The following is a 20,452-nucleotide window of genomic DNA, read 5'->3' on the forward strand; positions in this document are numbered from 1 at the left end:
TATTACTTTCCACAGCTCCGAGCCAGCCCCCAAGGATCATCAGTTCCATAAGATCTGGTTCACGCTATATAATCACCTGGGATCATGTGGTAGCACTATCAAATGAATCTACAGTGACAGGATATAAGGTATGTAAAAGATTACTGGGTTTTCCCCCACACAGGCTTTATTCCTATAAAGAGTGATTGATGTTTGGACTTGACTGATGTTTATTTCACCAAAACCCTTTCAGCTTTCTTATTCTAGCTTTATAGCGGAATCAGATGACATCGTACTGTGATAAATTTTGAAATGAGAAAAGATCTTCAGTGAATTCTATGAAAATTCTATGTCAAGTGAGCAAGATAGGTACAATAACTGCTTTAAAGAATAGAGTTGTTAAAGTAATCAGTGCATAAATCCATTTTTGTTTGGCAATGATTAAGATAGCGTTGCCTGGCACACAGTAAACTTGGGTATATTGAGTTGCATACCATAAATGAACCAAAAAAAGATTATTTCCATATATTCTATCACACTTTTTTTATTGGATACCAGAGTTTGGGAATAATATTAAAAAATTTAATTCTGAGCAATGTTTTAAGACTACTTCAAAATGTTCAAAGAGCCCTCATTTTTATACCTATTCCATAAAACACACACACACACACACACACACACACACACACACACACACACACACACATTTTTGCCTCTATGTTAGGTCAGAAAAAAAAAGTCAGATGCTTAAGGCATTTTCTCTTGGATCACCCTAAAATAATAGGTGAAATCAATTTCTGTGAATTAAAAATAACATAATGTTTTTCTAGCTAGTATTAAACAGCTTCCTGGGATTTTTTTTTATTATTACTAAAAGTCTAAGCATTTTTATTTTGGTTTTAGTGTTTTGGCATTGGCTCATTATTACCACTTTATTAAATATACATATTTTGGGACTTTTTCAGGTTCTCTATAGACCCGATGGCCAGCATGATGGCAAGCTGTATTCAACTCATAAACACTCCATAGAAGTTCCAATCCCCAGGGATGGAGAGTATGTTGTAGAGGTTCGTGCACACAGTGATGGAGGAGATGGAGTAGTGTCTCAAGTCAAAATTTCAGGTAAGCTAGTCATTTAAGACACATTTCCATTAATTACTTGTATATTTGTAGGCCATATGGATTCTCAAGAGTAAAGGTAGGATTGGTATGCACACCAGTATCAGTGTTTTCCTAAGGAAATCTGAATTGTCAAGGATGTCCTGAAACTTGGCATTTCTTCCCTTATAAGTCACAAAAGTAACTTTGCAACATACTGCATACTTTTTGATTACTATCTGGGTGACAAAGCATAATCCAAGTACCATAATGCAGGTATGGTAATAGCATTGTGTGGTAACAGATGGTAGCCACACTTACGGTGAGCCTAGCATTACATCTAGACTTGTTGCATCACTATGTTGTACACCTGTAACATTGTATGTCAACTATAGTTCAATGGAAAGAAATACCACAATGCATTAAAATTTTACGTAATAATGGACCATTAAATACTAACATCCGAACTTTTATCAAAAAGAAATTCACGGGGTGCCTGGGTGGCTCAGTCAGTTGAGCCTGCGACTTTGGCTCAGGTCATGATCTCATAGCTCATGAGTTCGAGCCCTGCGTCGGGCTATGTGCTGGCAGCTCAGAGCCTGGAGCCTGTTTCAGATTCTGTGTCTCCCTCTCTCTCTGACCCTCCCCGGTTCATGTTCTGTCTGTCTCTGTCTCAAAAATAAATAAACATTAAAAAAAAATAAAAAATAAAGAAATTCACTGGACTACTATTAATACTTTTCTAACTCCTTTTTCTTTGTCCTATGTATATTAGTATAGTAATAAAATAGAAAGACACTAACTAGATGGGAGCTCCTTCCTTTACTATCTCTCTCTGTGTCTCAGCGTATGTGTCCTTATTCTGCAAACTGTATTTCTCACAGCACTGGGTAATCCAAAATAAATACTTGAGGCAGTGACTTCATCTCTTGTGTGGACTTGTAGAACACTATTATTTAAATTTTGATACTTTTTTCTCATCCTGCATGCTATAGATTAATTATAATGAATTAAATGATGTTAATTTGAGAGCTTTATGAGTCTCTGAAACACTGCAAGATGCTAAATTAAAGACAGGGATCACTGATTTAGAAAAAAATGATAATTTATAGCTAAATAGATTAATGTATTTGGTGAATAGTGCCATTCTAGAATTTTCTCATTTAAGTTTGGATTTATTTGCAAATTGTTTAAATAGGTTTTCTCATGCATTTAACTTATGTTGATTTTTTTTTTCGTTTAGACATTATTATAGTGTGTCTTTAGAAAATTTGTAAATTGCCAAAATTTGAAAAGAAAAAATAGTCATATTCCAAACACTCTAAATTAGCTACAATTAGTGTTCAGTATGTGTGTATGTGTGTGTGTGTATATATATATTTATATATTTATATTTTATATAAATTATATAATTATTATATATTATATATAATATATTTACAATATATAATATCTTATAAATTATATATTATTTATATATTTATATTTATTTGTATTTACATTTATATATAATTTTGCATTTTTGCTTCTGTTGAATGTATAATGGTATATCCTACTTTTATGAATCATGTTACACAAACAGTCCCCATGTCATTCAAAATGTTTTAAATTTCACTTAAAATTATACACAATATTCTCTCAAATGTATAAGATGTATCTATCCATTTTGGTTTCCACTATAATAAATAATTCTATTTTGAATACATTTTTATAAATTAATCTTTCTGCGGGTTAAATTGAAATAATTTAATAAAGTATTTTACTTTTATGTTGCCAAATTAAAATATATTTATTTAGTTTCCTGTTGTCATTGTATATGAGTGCATTTCCCATTGCATTGCCCCAACATTAGTTTTCCTTTTAGTCATTACTAATGATAGGAGAAGATGGCATGTTTTTATTTTTAAAACATTTTCTAATTTCTGAACTTTGCTAGCACACACTTTGAGTGGTTTCACACTCAGCAGGGCTGTTCCACAAAGGAAATCAGAGGGAAATGAGCACTTTATTTTGAGGGTAGTAAAGTGCAAAAGAACCCTGTAAATCGATTTGAAAACCAACCTTCCTTGTTAAGAAGCCTGCCATACCCCACTGCTGCTCTCTTTATTTCCTTACCCTTCATTTTTCATCGCTGATGTGAAGCAAAACCCAGCTTCTGGGGTTGAAACTACAGAAGTTTGTAGCTGGAGATGCCGTAGCAGTGACAGTAGCCTCAGCATAGTGATAACTAGTGATGTGCAGGTAGATGTTAAACAGCAGACTGTCTTAGGGTGAGGAGAAGCCCTGGCTTTTATACTTTGCTAATTTCTGTGGTGTAAATATTTCCGTCATGTCTGATTTCAAACTTCCCACATGACATCACTAAATGTGGAGCTACGATGAAATGCTGAGCAGCACACCATTATGCATATGTGGTGGTGGCCACCACACAGATGCAGAGGAATAACCTCAAGAGCATTGATGATATTAAAATGCAGTAAAATAGGGGCACGTGGGTAGCTCAGTCGGTTAAGCATCCAACTTGAGTTTTGGCTCAGGTCATGATCTCACGGTTTGTGGGTTTGAGCCCCACACTGGGCTCTGTGCACAAAGCCTGCTTAAGATTCTCTCTCTCTCTCTCTCTCTCTCTCTCTCTCTCTCTCTCTTTCTCTCTCTCTCTCTCTCAAAACAAACTGAAAAAATTTTTTTGTAATGCCAGAACAGGGGCGCCTGGGTGACTCAGTCCGTTCAGCGTCTGACTTCAGCTCAGGTCATGATCTCAGAGTCAGTGAGTTTGATCCCCCTGTCGGGCTCTGTACTGACACTCAGAGCCTGTACCCCGCTTCAGATCATGTCTCCCTGTCTCTCTGCTCCCTCCCCTCCATTTGTGTTCTGTCTCTCTCAAAAATAAATAAACATTCAAAGACTATTATTAAAAATGCAGTGAGGAATTAGGAAGTGATGAGTTTTGAGAATTTACTACCTTGTTTTAAACTTCCTCATTTACTTAAGAAATTTAAATAATTTCAATTTTAATAACAGTATTTTTAACCACTTGCTCATCAGTTTTCTAAACAATTAACAATGGGTTCTTGGGAGGTGGCAGAGACCCCATGCTGCCCACCACGGGCACACTCTGACACTAGTGTGAACAGCCCGCGTACAGAAGGCACAGAGCAAGCTATTTTTAGAAACCTCAAGTGAATAATTTCCTTTTTCTGCCAACTAACGGGCAATGTTCTTATTAAGGCAGAATTTCTATTATTTATTTCTTATTCTAGCCATGACTCTATGAAGAAACTCCACAACTAACATTAGGAAATGTCAGAAGTTTGGTGGGTCGTCCCATTCTAAAATTTTCTTCTTTAAGTTAGATTCATTTGCAAATTGTTTACCTTATTTGAAATGAAAGAAGCATGTGAATGCAAATGAAAATTTTAGGCTTTCTTGTGAATGTAAAAGACTCCTCATACTTTCCTTTGTTTCTGTTCTCATGACTAAAATATGATGTCAGGAATAGAGTACATTGCTATGTTTTAATGTTTATATAAGCATTATGCTATTCATGTATTCATTCATTTATTTATTCATTCAAGAAATATACATGAAATGCCTACATTATGTCCAGGCATAGTTCATATATATATATATATATTTTTTTTTCTAATGTTTATTTTTGAGAGAGAGAGAGAGAGAGAGAGAGTGTGAGTGAGGTCAGGGCAGAGCAAGAGGGGACAGTGGATCTATCAGCACAGAGCCTGATGTGGGGCTTGAACTCATGAACCATGAGATCATGACCTGAGTCACAGTCAGATACTCAACCAACTGAACCACCAGGTGCCCCCACAGTTCATATATTTAAAATGTGCTACTATATATGTATATATATATATGTATATATATATAGTATATATATATATACACACTATATATATACTATATATACATAAGTATATATATATGTATACTATATATATATACTATATATATATATACTTATATATATATAGTATATATTATATACATTATATATAATATATACTATATATATTATATACATATACATACATATACATACATATACATACATATATACATATATATACATATATACATATATATTATATACATATATATACATATATATGTATATACATGTATATTATATACATATATATTATATACATATATATACATATACATGTATATTATATACATATATATTATATACATATATATACATATACATGTATATTATATACATATATATACATGCATATGTATATATATACATATATATGCATATACATGTATATATATACATATACATGCATATACATGTATACATGTATACATGTATATACATGTATATGCATGTATATGTATATATATACATATATATTATATACATATATATTATATACAATATATTATGTACATATATATGTATATATATATCTCATATCTTATATATATATACATATATATCTCATATCCCTTCTCTTCCACATCACTATCACCCCTTGATGGCCCTACTGTGATTTTAACAATTTTCTTGGCTTCCAGTTTTGGCCTTGTACAGTCCATTCCCTATGCAGCTGCCAGAGGGATCTTTTTATACTTAAATCAAATCATGCAACTCTCCTTTTAAAAAGACTTCCCACAGGATAAAATCTAAATTCCTTACCATGGCCTGTAGTGCTTTATAATAATCTGGCCAAACTCTCTTATCTCGATTAAGTGATTTCATCTTTGTTCCATGACCTTCTTTCTCTTCGTGAACATACATTCAATGTTATCCTTACTTTGAAACATCTGTACTTGTTCCTGCTGCTGCCTGAATTCTCTGAATCTTGGCATGGCAGGTTCATTTTTGTCATTTTTGTTTCTGCTCGGATGTCACCTCCTCAGAGGAGACTTGTATGACCACCAATTTAAGATAGCCCCCTACTCTTCTTCTATATCTTATCACATCACTCTTTTATTTTATTAATAATATTTATAACTACTCAAAATTACTTCATGTATTAATTTATGCTGTTTATCATCTATCTCCATCCTTACTTGAATGTAAATCTCCATGGGAACAAGCTCTTATCTGACTTCTTCAACCTTTGAATCCCCAGTACTTCGGGGACACATCTGGCACAAAACAGGGTTTTAACAAATAACTGCTAAATGAAGTTACTATTTCTGCGTAGAGTAAAATTTAGTTATAAGAATAACTTGGATAACTTAAATTATGATTTATATTTCCAGAATGTTGATACACTTCTCTCCCTTAGGCACATGGTTTGTATTATGCCATGTGCTAATTCACAGTTTGGTTCTTACAAAGCTTAAGACTTCATATGAGAGATAGTCTAGAAAATTTATTTGACATGGTAACTTGCATCTCTGCTTCTCTCTGACCTGAGCACTGGTACTGCTGTCTTAATACATTATTCCCCATTAGATGTTTACAGTTCACATCTAGGCAAATGTAACACCACAAATGTTTCATCACGAATGTACTATCTCTAAGAAATTCTCTATTGTCTCTTAAGAATCTTTTGTTTTTGTACATCATTAGTAGTTAAATTAAGAATGTGCTAATAGTTACAAAATACTTTGAATGTAAATTTTAATAAGCTAGTTTGGCTTGTTACATATTCACTATAAATTTTAGAATATAGATTATCAAGGATCTGTGGCCATAAATAAATATCCACAGAGAAGTACGTATTTCCTTATTTATGTGTGAATGTGCATATTTTGAGCTTTTATTTTTCTTTTTAGTTTTAGTAAAAGATACCTTAGTCAAATCAAAGAAGACTTTTAAGGGCATTTTAGAGGCCAGACTTCTTCCTAAGGGCAATCCATAATCATTTGAAAGCTTCAAGGAGGTAGGAATAACAGGATCAGTTGTTTATACTTGAAAAATCACTTTGGTGGTTGTGGAAAATGTATATAGTAGAGAAGAAAGATTTAAGGAGTAGAATTATAAGGTTATCATTATAGAATGATTAGAAGATGATAATGGTCTGTCCTGGAAAGAGGGCAGTGGTCAGTCAGGTCTAGGGTAGGTTCTAAAAGAACAAGACATCTTTTCCATTTGATTTAAAGTTGCTGTATATTCATCTTGTTGATTTTGTATCTCCTAATAAATCTGTAGTTTATTCTGATGTTGCCATAGATGATGCAAACTCAAAATTTAACCTACTACTTTTGGCAACTCCTAAGTTACTAAGTTAAACTATATAACCAAAGCCACTGACTTAAACACTGATGAAAAACGCATTTTGTTTTCTCACTTTGTCCTTATCTTTCCACTAGCAGCAGAGGAAGGACCAGGAAACTGTTCTCTAGATACAATCTTTAGATGTTAACTCTGTTACTCACATGCCGCCTTCTCTACTACCTAAGTTATTAGTACATTGTAAAAGGAACAAGAAGGTAGTTGGGATGTTTAGATTTAATTCATACATTATGAAATTAAAATGTTATATTGATTTCATCACTTTTTCAGTGTAAGCATTTCAAAAGCCAAAATTATTTTGAGCATCTAATCTTGTACAGTAGTCCATATAACAGGAGGAGAGGGTAGTATACATGATGGGCTTAGAATTACTGTATCTTGCCTTCTTTAATGATAGGCTACTATATAATTTAGTGACCCCCCCCCCAAATCTGTAATGTTGTAAATGTCCTGTATTATTTGGGACAAATAGATTGCCATGAATAAATTATATACTAAGATGAGAAATTGGAATGGTATGTCATATGAGAGTTGAATGCCATTCTTATAAGTTCATCATCATAACTTTAAAAGCTTGTATTTGTGATTATGGCATAATCAAATATTATTATTTAGGAAAGGCTATCTCTCCAACTATTTTGAAGTAGCCAAATAGTTTGTCTTCCTTTGCTAAGTTCTGTGTGGGATCAATTTGAGAGTTCAAGTGGACCAATCCAGCCTTTGTATTTCTAGGCTGACAAACAGCTTACATTTTAAATTACCTTGGAGTGCCTGGGTGACTCAGTAGGTTGAGCATCCAATTTTGGTTCAGGTCATGATCTCATGGTTCGTGGGTTTGAGCCCCTCATTGGGCTCTGTGGTTACAGCTCAGAGCCTGGACCCTGCTTCAGATTCTGTCTCCCTCTCTCTCTGCCCCTCCCCCACTCATTCTCTATCTCTCTTTCTCTCTGTCTCAAAAATAAATAAAGCATTAAGAAATTTTTAATTACCTCTAAAGTATAGATTCCTTTCACTAACTTTGAATTATGACTATCCACTTAAAACCTTTTCTGACATCCCAGCTGTACATAACACTCCTACTTTCATAACAATCATGAAATGGAGGGAAAACTATCTGAACAAAATAATATTTTGTGTGTCTCTGCATTTGACTTCAAGATAGCACTTCTGCATCTAAACTAACTCGGGTTTTCCTGGATCTTCTCCAAGGTTTCTTTTAGCTACTAGTAAGTTAACACAAGAGTCCAAATATATTATTTTCTTCATTTATTTAGACTTAGAAATAATTTAGTTGGGAAACTCCCCAGTGGAATGCATTATAAGAATAGAAAGAAAAATTAAAAATAATCCTCCAAGATTTACTTACGACCAAAATAATTTTAGTTTATGAAGGATGGTCTTAGTCTATGAGGCTGTACTTTAGTATTAGAATGTGCAAATAATTTTTTCCTTTGATAAATAAAACTTAGTATTAAAACATTACATATTTTCATAATACTTTTGTTCTCCAGAAAATTGATTCATTTAATATACATCTACCATACACCTACAATGTGTCAGGCATTCTACTTTGTTATTGGTTACAATAATTAACAAGCCCTCCTGAAGCTTGCATTCTAGAGGTTATCAGGAGAATAAAGGACTAACATCAAAAATAAAATCCATTTTTATGTAGGTTTAAGGATTTATAAGAAAAAAATCAGTGGCTAATTTAGAGAATAAAGGAAGTAGAACTGGTTTGAATAGGATGATCAGGTCAAGCCCTAACTAGGTGATGTCTGGTATGAAATTTAAAGGAAAGGAACTAGCCATACCACAAAAGTAGGAATGAGAGTCACAGGTGCAGGGAGTGCAGGAAAGAGCCCGCCATGTTCAAGAAGCTGAAAGGAGGCCAGGGTGACTGGTGAGTAGCAGTGGGGGTTGTGCTGGAGACAGCATAGGGGAAAACACCGTGAAAGGCCTGGCCTTGACTGCATCTCAGACTCATTTCAGACCATTTTTTCGCTTATTCCAACTCCCATCGCCCCATCCTTGAAGCCTTCCATCAGGAGTCCGCACTTTATTCTGGGGGGAATATCAGCGTGTTTTCAGAGATGAGTGATGCAACCTGATCAAAGACCATTTTTGTTGTAGTGTAGACAGTATATTGATGTGGAGCAAAGGGGAGTTGGTAAAGAAGAGAGCAAGTCTGAAAGCCCATCAGCGTAGGTAGATTCCCTTCCAGAAAGAATCATTTTATAAGATAACAAGTCTGTTACTCCTCTGAGATGCAAAGCACACTACAAGACCTTTTCTAGGACAAATGATTAAAGAATGTGTACGGAGACATTATATATGCTTCAGAGGGAGAAAATTTACACTTTAGAAGGTTTTCTGTACGAATTATCAAAATATGTGAAATTTAGTGATAAAAAAGATAAGAATAGCAAAAAAGATTCATAAAGTTGCTGGAGGGAAATGTCTACATCATCTTGTTTGACTCTTTTCCAAGCATTGGAATTCTCTGCAGGACATTCATGGCTTTTTCTCTCTCAACCTCAGTTCAAACACTATCTGTGATGGGGAGCCAGTTCACCCATTTTACAAGCAGCCCTTAGACTTATCAATAACCTTAATCAATAGATTATGGATCTCTGATCAATCCTATAGTAGTTGAACTAGTTTCTGATAAAATCTACCTCATAGGATCAACCCATAGCTTTCTATGAAGTTCTTTCTTTTCTGTCTTCTTTCAGTGAAAGAGGTTTCATCTTTGAGGAAAGATGAAACATCTCTGGATATTTTAATCAGGTATTGAATTAGATTCTTAAACAGAAAATAAAACCTTTTATAAGAGTTGTTAGAATGTCTGCTGGCTTTAAGAAAAATAAGAAATTGCAGTGGAAAGGAGCCCCTGTTGGTGGTCCATCTGCCTGCAGCTCCCAAGTGAGGGAACCACAGGAGAAGCTGTGAGGGCACTGGCACCACTGGAACCTTGGGCACCATCGAGGCCCAGAGCCCTGCCCACTGCTGCAAAAGCAGCAGGGGCTTCTGCTTTTCTGGGCCCTTCCACATCCCACCCCTTCTCTGTGCCTCTCATTGGCAAGAGCATCTAGGAATGTAGTTCTCACGTTTTTATCCCAGGGATAGGCAGAAGGACATAATGACCACCAGAAATGCTGCTGCAAATCCAAGAAAAAATGTAGCACACTTTCTCCAAAACTAAGTAGCTTTGCATGATAACCATCAAAACTGACAAGAAACTCCCCTGATCATGCTCTGTCTCTCACTGTCTCAAAAATAAACGTTAAAAAAAAAAATTAAAAAAAAAAAACTGACAAGAAAAACCCAGCCAAACCTGGCTTTTTAGGATATGTTAAATGAAATTAGAGAAAAGAAGTAAAATTGCTCTTAACTTATAAATTGATTTCATGATATAGAAATCCGTATTAGAAACACTATTAAAAATATAGGGCGAGAAAACCCGTAGCTATCGGGGCTGCATTATAAATATATCTAAAAGGGAGACTTACCTAAGATATAGAAAATAATGATTAATATCACTTGATCACCAACAATCACAGATAACAATGTGGCAACTATATTTAGTTATTCTGTATATTGTCTTTTTAATTTTTTTTGATGTTTGTTTCTGAGACAGAGAGAGACAGAGCATGAGTGGGGGAGGGGCAGAGAGAGAGGGAGACACAGAATCTGAAGCTGGCTCTAGGCTCTGAGCTGTCAGTACAGAGCCCAACGTGGGGCTCGAACTCACAGACCGCGAGATCATGACGTGAGCCAAAGTTGGACGCTCAACCAACTGAGCCACCCAGGCGCCCCTCTGTATTTTCTTTTACAGTGTTATAATAACATCATAATGGACAACATTGTATATAAATCTTTTTTTCAAAATTTCTTATTTTTTAGAAAAGATTCTCCAAGTAGAATACTGGATTAGAAGGAAGAACCTTTCCAACACTTGGCAAATATTTGATAATTGCCAAATTGCTATCTAAACAGTAATGCCTATATTTTATCATTGAACAATTTTTACTAGCATTTCAGTATTCAAAAATTCTTGGTTAATTGGGCAAAAATATCTCATAATTTTTATTATTTTTAATTACTATTGAGGTGAATAATATGTTTAATAGCTACTTATATTTTTATTTCTAAGAAGTTCTGTTTATGTTTTTTTTTCTGTTTAACATTAATAATTTTCCTTAAAATTTTATGCTCATTTTGTAAAGCAATGTAATTAGCATTTTCATACCCTATTTGTAGCAAATATTTTTTCAAGTTTGCATTTCAAAGTCATTAATGTTAGATCAATATGGTTCATTTATGTGCAAAATAATGAATTCTCATCTTAAAAACCTTCAAATATTTAGTGCATACAAACAAGCTATAGAATAATAGATATGATTTAAGTCCACTTCTATGAAATCCAAAAGCAGAAAATAATGAAGCAATGTTTAAAGAGGTATGTAAGTGACATGTAAAACTTTCCCCCAAAAGAGAAAAATGCTTAACACAAAATTCAGTACCATGTTGCCTTGTGAGGGGGCAGAGGGCAATCAGGAAGGGGCTTATAGGATGGTGACAATGTTATTTCTTTGCCTGGCTGTTAAGTATGCAAGTGCTCTGTTGTTGTTGTTGTTGTTGTTTTTGTTAAATTATATTTTTAAAAGTACTAATTTACATAATTTATTTCAAAGTTGTAGAAGTTAAAAGAGGATTGACAAAGTTGATGAATAAGAAAGTTTATTGAATCTGACATTTTAGAGGTGTCTATTACCTTGCTAGAGCTACCATAACAAAGTTCCACAGACTGAGTGGTTTAAACAATAATTCACTTTCTCACAGCTCTGAAGGCTAGAAGTCTGAGGTCAAAATGTCAGCAGGGTTGGCTTCCTTGGATTATAGACAGCTGTCTTCCCCCTATCTTCATGGGGTCTTCCCTCTGTATGTTTGTGTCCTGAGTTTTTCTTCTTATAAGAAAACCAGTCATATTGGATTAGAGCTGACCCTAATGACCTTATTTTAACTTAATTACCTCTTTAAAGACTATCTCTGAATACAGTCACATTCTGAGGTACTGAGGGTTAGGGCCTCAACATGGGAATTTGAAGGGACAAAATTCATCCCATAACAAAGTTACTGGTAATTTCTGGTAATTTCAAGAGAAAATCTTCCATAAAATACTGTGGGTGAAGGTCTTATTTCTTTCTCTAAGCCAACCTCCCAGAGCTTACATTCTAAAGAGAGGAGGCAAGATCAATCAGTCAACATATAACAACAGATAGTGATAATACCTGAAGAAGAAAGTAAACCAGAAGAAGGTAGGTAAAGAGTGATGGAAGATAGCTAGGACCTACATTTTCAATGAGTGGGAGGAACAGCTTGATCTGATGAGATAACACTGGAAAAGAGAACCATATGAGGTGAGGGAAAGGTCCATGTGGTTATCTGGAGGAAAAGTATTCCTATTCGAACAATATAAAGCCTTATTCTAGGAGTGCCTTTGGCTGTTCAAGGAACAGCAAGGAGACCAGTGTTACTGGGACTGAGCAAGGCGTGGGGAGAGTAGACACAATTATGGTGGAGAAGTAGTTGGAACCTGAATCATAACAAGGTTTACAGGTCCTGGTTAAAGACTGGATTTTACTCTAAATGTGATGAGAAGCCATTGAAGCATTTTAAGATGGGAAATGGCATGATCAGATGGATATTTTACAAGTCTTATTTTATCTGTTCTTTGGAAGGAAGTAGAAATCTCATAAATGGTGGACCAGAAATCACTATGAATCTCTAGAAACAGGGAGAGTGGTTACAAACCAAAAGGTGACAGTCTAAGCTAGAGATGAAATCAGCTTTGACTAGTGTGGTCATAGTAGAAGTGAGAAGTACAGTCAGGATTTATTTGGAAGAAGACCCAACAATATGTTCTGATGATTTGATAAGGGATGTGAAAGAGGATTTGGCATGACTCTAAGAATTTAGATTAGGCAACAGAATCATCTACTGAAATGGCCAACAGAATCATCTACTAAAAATAGATGACTGGAGAAAAGGAGGAAGAGCTCAAATTTTGATGTGCTAGTTCATGCTATGTCCATCAGTCATCCAGATGGAGATAGATTTAAAAAAAAAAAAAAAAGGAAAAGAATCATCTAGCAAAACTGAGAGACCAGCTGAGGTCAAATAACAAATTTGTCAGAGAACCAAGTGGCATAATTATATAACTATCTTCAATTCATACCAGCCTGGATACAGAGAAAGCAGATGGTTGTTGACATCACCCAAAGTTGGCAACTTGCATGGTTAATGTAGTAGGAGATAAGGGAAACAAGGATTCATTGCTTTTAGTTGAATAATTTAAGTAGCTGAGCAGAGAGATTGTATCTATTAAAATATTTTCAGCTGTCTATAACAAACCCTCAACTCTAAATTGCTTAAGAAATAGGTGGCTATTAGGCCTTAGTGAAATCAGTGTCTCAAAAATGTAATCAAGGCCATTCCCTCCCAGCATCTTACATCTCCACCAGAGGGGTCTCAGAACCGGGTGTATTTAAGGCTGATTCTCTCTGTGGTTATAGTATGGCTGTAGCAAAGCTAGGAATTAGTGCACGCAGACTCTATAATGTCCAAGGAAGAAGGGGTATGTCTCTGTCAAAGCTCCATCTTAAATGAAGGACCTTTACCAGAGACTCTCTGAAAATCTTTTCCATATTGTCTCAAATTGGTTTTACTAAACTAGTAAAATGGCATTTCCACGAATGCTCAAAGTGATCAAGATTTAATTCAGATGGGGATGGTGAAAATTTCTTCAAGGAGTGAACATCTGAGCAAAAACTGGAGAGTATATTGGCAAGGAAACAGAAAAAGATTTCTACTTAATATTAAAAGTTAGATAACAAGATGAATAATGAGGTAAATAACTAAAATAAATGAGGATATAGAAAAATGAAGAAGGGAAAACTGGGTCAAAGAGCAGCTTCATAAAAGTGCAACAGAAGGACAAAAAGTTATAGGAAAGATACAAAGTTAGTTTCAAAAATAGACAATTTAGGCAGGATTATTTTTACTGAGGTAATAAGGAATGGTAATCACATGTGAATTTTTAGATTAAAACAAGGATTAATAATGTTGAACAAGTTACCAAGGATTATGTCCATAAACTGAGAGAAGTCCGATCTAAAGTCAGTAACTGTTAAAGAATATTTGGATGGGTAAACAGAAATGTTCAAGGAAGAGTTTAAGTAATTACAGCTGTAGGAAAATTGTAACTATTTTTGCTTTGTTTTGTAGTTTAGATTATATATTCTGCAATACTCAAACCTATGAGACAATCCCTTCCCCTCAAAGACTGCATTTGGTGATGTTTTCTAAATTTAAAAAGTTGAACTAGGAGGTTAGAATCTGAAAAGAACATTGCTAATGGAACCTAGCATGGTTAGGGACTCCTACATAAAGTAAGTGTTCTCAAAAAAGGAGTTGTAAATTAAAGGAATTTATCAGTTTTGAAGAATGTAATTACACAGAAGAAGTTTCAGAAAATGAAGCAGTTGTACTAAGGGAGATATCTTCATTCAAAGATGAACTTTTCTGAATTTGGGGTATCAGCAAAATTCCAGTTTTATTAAATAGTTCTCTATTTTCATCTTGTTTTCATAATCCCAAACTCTGTGGAATATAAAGTTCCAACAAATTTTTTGTGTCAATACATTGATCATGAGAAAATGAATAATCTTTTGCAATGGCATGTCTTATATGTATAATTTTAATTATTAGTAAGCTCAATTTTGCACATTTATGAATGTTGGTACATTAGTGGCATAAAAATTACAGTAAGATTCTCTATTCTCTATACACAAATGGAGTGAAAATATTCTATAATCCTAAGGAAGAAATATTAGGATATATGTACACCCCCTCAAATCATAGGATGTTGCTTTATATTTTCTCCTTAAATAAGAGCAACAAATAAGTGAATTAAAATAATTATGTTATCTTTGACATATACATCAACCATCAAAACACCATTTCAAAATTAATTTCCTTTGAAACATTATAGGCTATGTTGAAATTTGTAACCCTTTCAGGAAAATATAAAGATAATTATCTGTGCTGAGAAAGAGAGTTGACTTTAAATTTTCACTCTGTAGTTTTGATATTTGCCCACAGTAACACAAATTTTAAAACTACTTAGAAAAGAAAATGAGTTTGTCATTGTTAAAACTGAATCCCTGGAAATTTCTCACAAATAGAACTGGAAACCTTTAATGCTATAATAAGAAGGAATATGAAACACTTAAACTGGAAAGTGATATATCAACATATTAAAATGGTCCATTTAATACTACTTTAGGGACCAGCTTTAGTGATTTATGAAAGGAATGTTTGGGTCTCAAAGTCCTTCCCAAAGTTAGGTAAGGCTAGAAGTCAGCCCCCTCAGTAGATTATTCACAGTATGAAAGCAATTCAGTGAAGCAAAAGACATTCCAGAGACACTTTTTACAGACACCTTCTGCAAAATGAGCCAGACCAAGAGGAAATAAATCGTTTAGAACGTATTACAAAAGTATGTATTTCTCCCGCCAGTTGTCTTTCTTCAGTAACCTACAGCTTCAGGCCCTGCAAATTAACACCCTTGGTCACATGGCCATTAGAAGCTGGAAGAGTGAAGGATGTTGTAGATTACAGAGGAGTAGCTTAAGGAGACTCAATCCACAGGGGCTGCTTCAAAGTAGATGTGCCCAAAAGTTGTGAATTCTTTGGATATGAACATCTGTGTGGATGATCCTTCCAATGCCCTGGACTTTCAATTCCTCTTTCTTGATGATCTTGTCTTCCTGCCCTGCCTCAGTAACCTGCTTCTGATCACAATGGAGACAGGGGTTCACAGACCTAAATGTGAACTAGAACATGAGTGGTCCCCATGGACTGCCTTGGTGGATCAGTAGGTTGAGCGTCCAACTTTAGCTCAGGTCATGACCTCATGGTTCGTGGGTTTGAGCATTGCATTGGGCTCACTACTGTCAGCATAGAACCTACTTCAAATCCTCTGTCTACCTCTTACTCTGTCCTTCCCCTGCTCCCTCTCTCTCTGTCAAAAATAATACATAAAACATTGAAAAAAAACAAAAACAAAAAGATGAGTGGTCATTGAAAATTTAATGAGAAAAAATGACATGGTAACTTTCACTAATTGCTAAGTCAAATGTATTATTCCTTGAAATATGAATTGAAGTAACAAATTACTGTCACCAATAACAATTGCAGATATTCTCATATAATATTTCAGCTGTTGCAGTATTACTGCTTCAAAAATATGGCATTTATTAGACCTGACTTTTGTTCTTATTATTTGATGTGCACATAAAATTTTATTGTGCTAATAAACATATATTTGCTTTCTTGATATTTCTATAAATGTATCTCAATATAATTGTTTTTTCCTTTAATTCTAGATATTATATTTAATGTATGTGAAAGCATTATTTGCAGCATTCCATGGCCTGTAATTAAAACCACTACCTTATGTATAGTTTGCCTCATTCTCCCTTTATGCTCCTCACGTGGCCAAGCCAAACTATGATTAAATACAAATTTCTGTTGTACTATGTGCCTGAATAGCTCCTGCCAAGATCTCCCTGTCCATTCCCATGCCCAAAATTTACCCCCAACACTATCTGCCTGGAGACCCTCAGGTCTAAGCATTCCCATAGGTCTCATTTACTACACTAACCAAAAGTAGCCCAGGAGTCCCTGATTAAGGAGTTCTGGGTGCTCCTTTTATGATTCCATTTCTATCCATACATAACTCTTAAAACCTCTCACTCTGACCTCTGGAATTCATGGTCAGTCATCAGCAAAGTCTCCTGTAGTGTCCATCTCTTCACTGAATATTTCCTTCCCCTTAATTCATCTGAAACCTTGCTCTACCCAATGACATTGCTTCTCCTGCAGTCTGTTCAGACACCGTGGACACTGGGCCTGGTGGCAGGGTAGTTGTCCTTGCTTCTTGTTGCTGCTTCGGTAGTATTCTCCTTTCTTGTCCAAAACACCCTGCTTGGAATCTCATAGCATTTGTTCCTCTCATTCATTTTCCCTTTTTGAAGTTTTGTTTTGGTTTTTTTTTTTTTGTTTTTTTTTTTACCAATTCCCTGGATCATTTCTATTCATTCCTTGAGGAGTTACAAGCCCAGATCACTGTAAATGTCTCCAAAACTATTTCTGTCATACCTTTTGTTGATTTCAATATGCATATAGATAATCCATACATTACCCTATCCTCTCACTTGAAATACTGCTCATTTATGTTGTCCTTCCTGTGGTTCCATTCCCACCTTATTATTGCTGTTTTTATAATATCAAAGAGTCTAGTCTCTGACCACCACCTATCTTTCCTCTCATCTTTTAGTACTCTGACTTCCAAAATTTTTGACCCACAAGAAACCATAAGCCATTGATCTTATCACTTTTTCTGTTTCTTTCTCAATTTCTTCATATCTACCTTAATTCCCACAGCCACAGATTATAATTACTCCTTTTTATAGAATCCCCACACATATCTTTACTTCTCTTACTTCACATACTCACTTGATATTTCATGGATTAAGTCCAACTGTTCACTTATATCTATGTTTACATTCTCAAAGCTAAAGGTGGCTAAAGAAAAATACCCAACATTAAGACTGGTTACACCACCTTGAATTCATGACAACTCACTTTAAGCAGGACCACAGTCCTGCTGGGCCATTCCACTAGATTTTCCTCATACGTTCATTCTTATCCTCTTCTTGACAACTCTTTTGCACTTCTCCTTCCTTCAGTTTCCAACATATCTTTCCTATCTTCCTCTTTTGTCAATAACTTCTTCTGTTTTTCTGAGAAAATGGAAGAAGTCAGAAGCAGCCAACATCTAACCATGTGCCATACTTTCCCTCCTAATACCCTGAAGGAACTCGGTGTTCTTTCTTACTCAAGGTCCGCTCTCCACATATGAGACAGATTCCAACACCTCTTGTTAATTCAAGGGTATTGCTTCAGCCATTCTTTCTTTTCTCTTCTGCATGATAATTTTATTTTTCTCTATTCAATTTTTTTTGCATCAGCCTACAAGCATTTAGCAATAGTTCCCATCTTTAAGGGGGAAAAGAAAAGGAAAGGAAAGGAAAGGAAAGGAAACGAAAGGAAAGGAAAGGAAACGAAAGGAAACGAAAGGAAAGGAAAGGAAAGGAAAGGAAAGGAAAGGAAAGGAAAGGAAAGGAAACGAAAGGAAAGGAAAGGAAGGGAAATGAAAGGAAGAGAAGGTAAGGGAAAAAAGAAAAGAAAAAAGAAAAGAAAAGAAAAGAAAGCTCTCTCTTTGTAGCTATTGCATGATTCTATGATTTTCTTCAGAGCAAAATGCAACAGATAATTTGTCCATCTTCACAATCTGTAATTCCCCTCTCCAATTCTGTCTTAAATTTGCTTCAATCAGGTTTTCATTCCAACACTGTATCAAAAATCTCTTGTCAAGGTCACCAATGACCTTCATGTTTTTAATCAAGGAGTCCTTATTTAATCTCTTAGTAGCATCAATACAGTTGATCACTTTCTCCTCCTTGGCTTTCTGGGCACCAGTTTCTCTTGATTTTCCTCCTCCCTCACAAGCTGCTGTTCTCAGTCTCCTTTGCTGGCTCCTGGTCATATTTCCAACTTTTGAACTTACAATGCCCTAGGACTCAGTACTTCAGTAACTGTATCCCTCTTAGTGTCTAAGTAATCTTATACAGTTCCAAGGATTTAAAGGCTGAAAGCTCTCCATTATAAGTCTCTGATTTATTCAACTCTCTAATCACTAACCACTATTTCTGCTTACATATCTAAAGTAAACTTTCCCCCTGGCCCACTATATTTGCTCTTCCTACATTTTTACCCATCTCAACAAAACATTTCCAATATTCCTTGAAGTCATCTTTAACTTTTTTTCCTCCTTACATACCATATTCATTTCATCAAAAAATCTTATTGGTTTCACCACTAAAATATATCTAGAAACCTCTAGGTTTGCTGCTACCATCATGGTTCAGTGATCATGCTTTATCTTCAGGATTATTGCATTAGATATCTGTGTTCTCTGCTTTGTGCTTAGCTAGCACCATACAATTCATTCTCAACAGAATGACCACAGTGATCATTTTCACATATGTCAGCACTTACCTGTACAAAAACTTGCAATCACTTTCCATCTTACTCAGAATAGGACTAGGTCCCATATTCATTTTTGTATTTTGTCTTATCTGTCTCAACCTTGGCCAGTACCATTATCTCCCCAGCTCATGAAATATAAATCTATTTCTGTGAGATTCTTAATTGGTTTTCTAATACCCTGAAAAATTTGACTCCTCTAATCAAGATGCCTATATTATTCCTATATATTTGTATATATTTGTATTACTTATATGCATTGATTATTTAGAAAAGGTATATTCTATTCTTTATATGTAGAATAGGATTAAGTGTCTATCTTGTATGTGAGTAATAAGTGATGAATAGATTGTTACCTCCTGTTATTATGAATAGTAAATGATACTATGTACTATTATTGTGAATAATAAATGAATACATCAAAATCTGTTTTATTATGCCTTAAACTTTTGCCATCCAATTCCAAACAAAAGCATGATTGGGAGAGATAATACTCCATATCAGTGTTTCTCAACCTTGTTTCATTACTACCTCACTAATAAGCCCTTTTACACATTTTTGCCTAGAAACTGTGCCACCCATGACATTTTAATACCACAGATATTCTGCATATCTCTTCATGTACATTTTGCATCTTTGGAGATGCAAAAACCATTGTACTATCTTAGATCCTTTCAACTCGCAAGATCTAGTTTTCATCTCCATGAGGGCCATATTGTCCCTATGGAGAATGCATTCTCTCTGGAGTTACCCCCTTCCATCCATTCCCAAGAGATGCAATCATTTTCTGAATTTATCAGTACAAAAGGTCAGTGAGCTGTGTGTTTACGAGACATTTTTTGCACCTTCATAGGATTAATTTTTATCGTATTGTACTTTGGTATTTTGCTATTGGCTTATCCTGAGGAACGTTATAGAAAAAAGAACAAAAGCAAAAAACAATTACATAAAATCTACTACCATATTATTAGATGGTTGTAG

The 20,452-nt window shown here is 34.8% G+C and overlaps 1 protein-coding gene across 1 annotated transcript in view; it reads left to right on the forward strand.

The window, feature by feature from the left end:
* CNTN1 (contactin 1) overlaps positions 1-20,452 on the forward strand; it is a 278,854-nt gene that overhangs the window by 235,320 nt on the left and 23,082 nt on the right. Inside the window, exons 22-23 of the mRNA XM_042948459.1 lie at positions 16-128; positions 945-1,101. Coding sequence (XP_042804393.1) covers positions 16-128; positions 945-1,101 — 270 coding nt within the window. The remainder of the gene's footprint in view (positions 1-15; positions 129-944; positions 1,102-20,452) is intronic.

Source organism: Panthera leo, chromosome B4 (genome assembly GCF_018350215.1).
Source record: "Panthera leo isolate Ple1 chromosome B4, P.leo_Ple1_pat1.1, whole genome shotgun sequence".
Taxonomy (NCBI): domain Eukaryota; kingdom Metazoa; phylum Chordata; class Mammalia; order Carnivora; family Felidae; genus Panthera; species Panthera leo.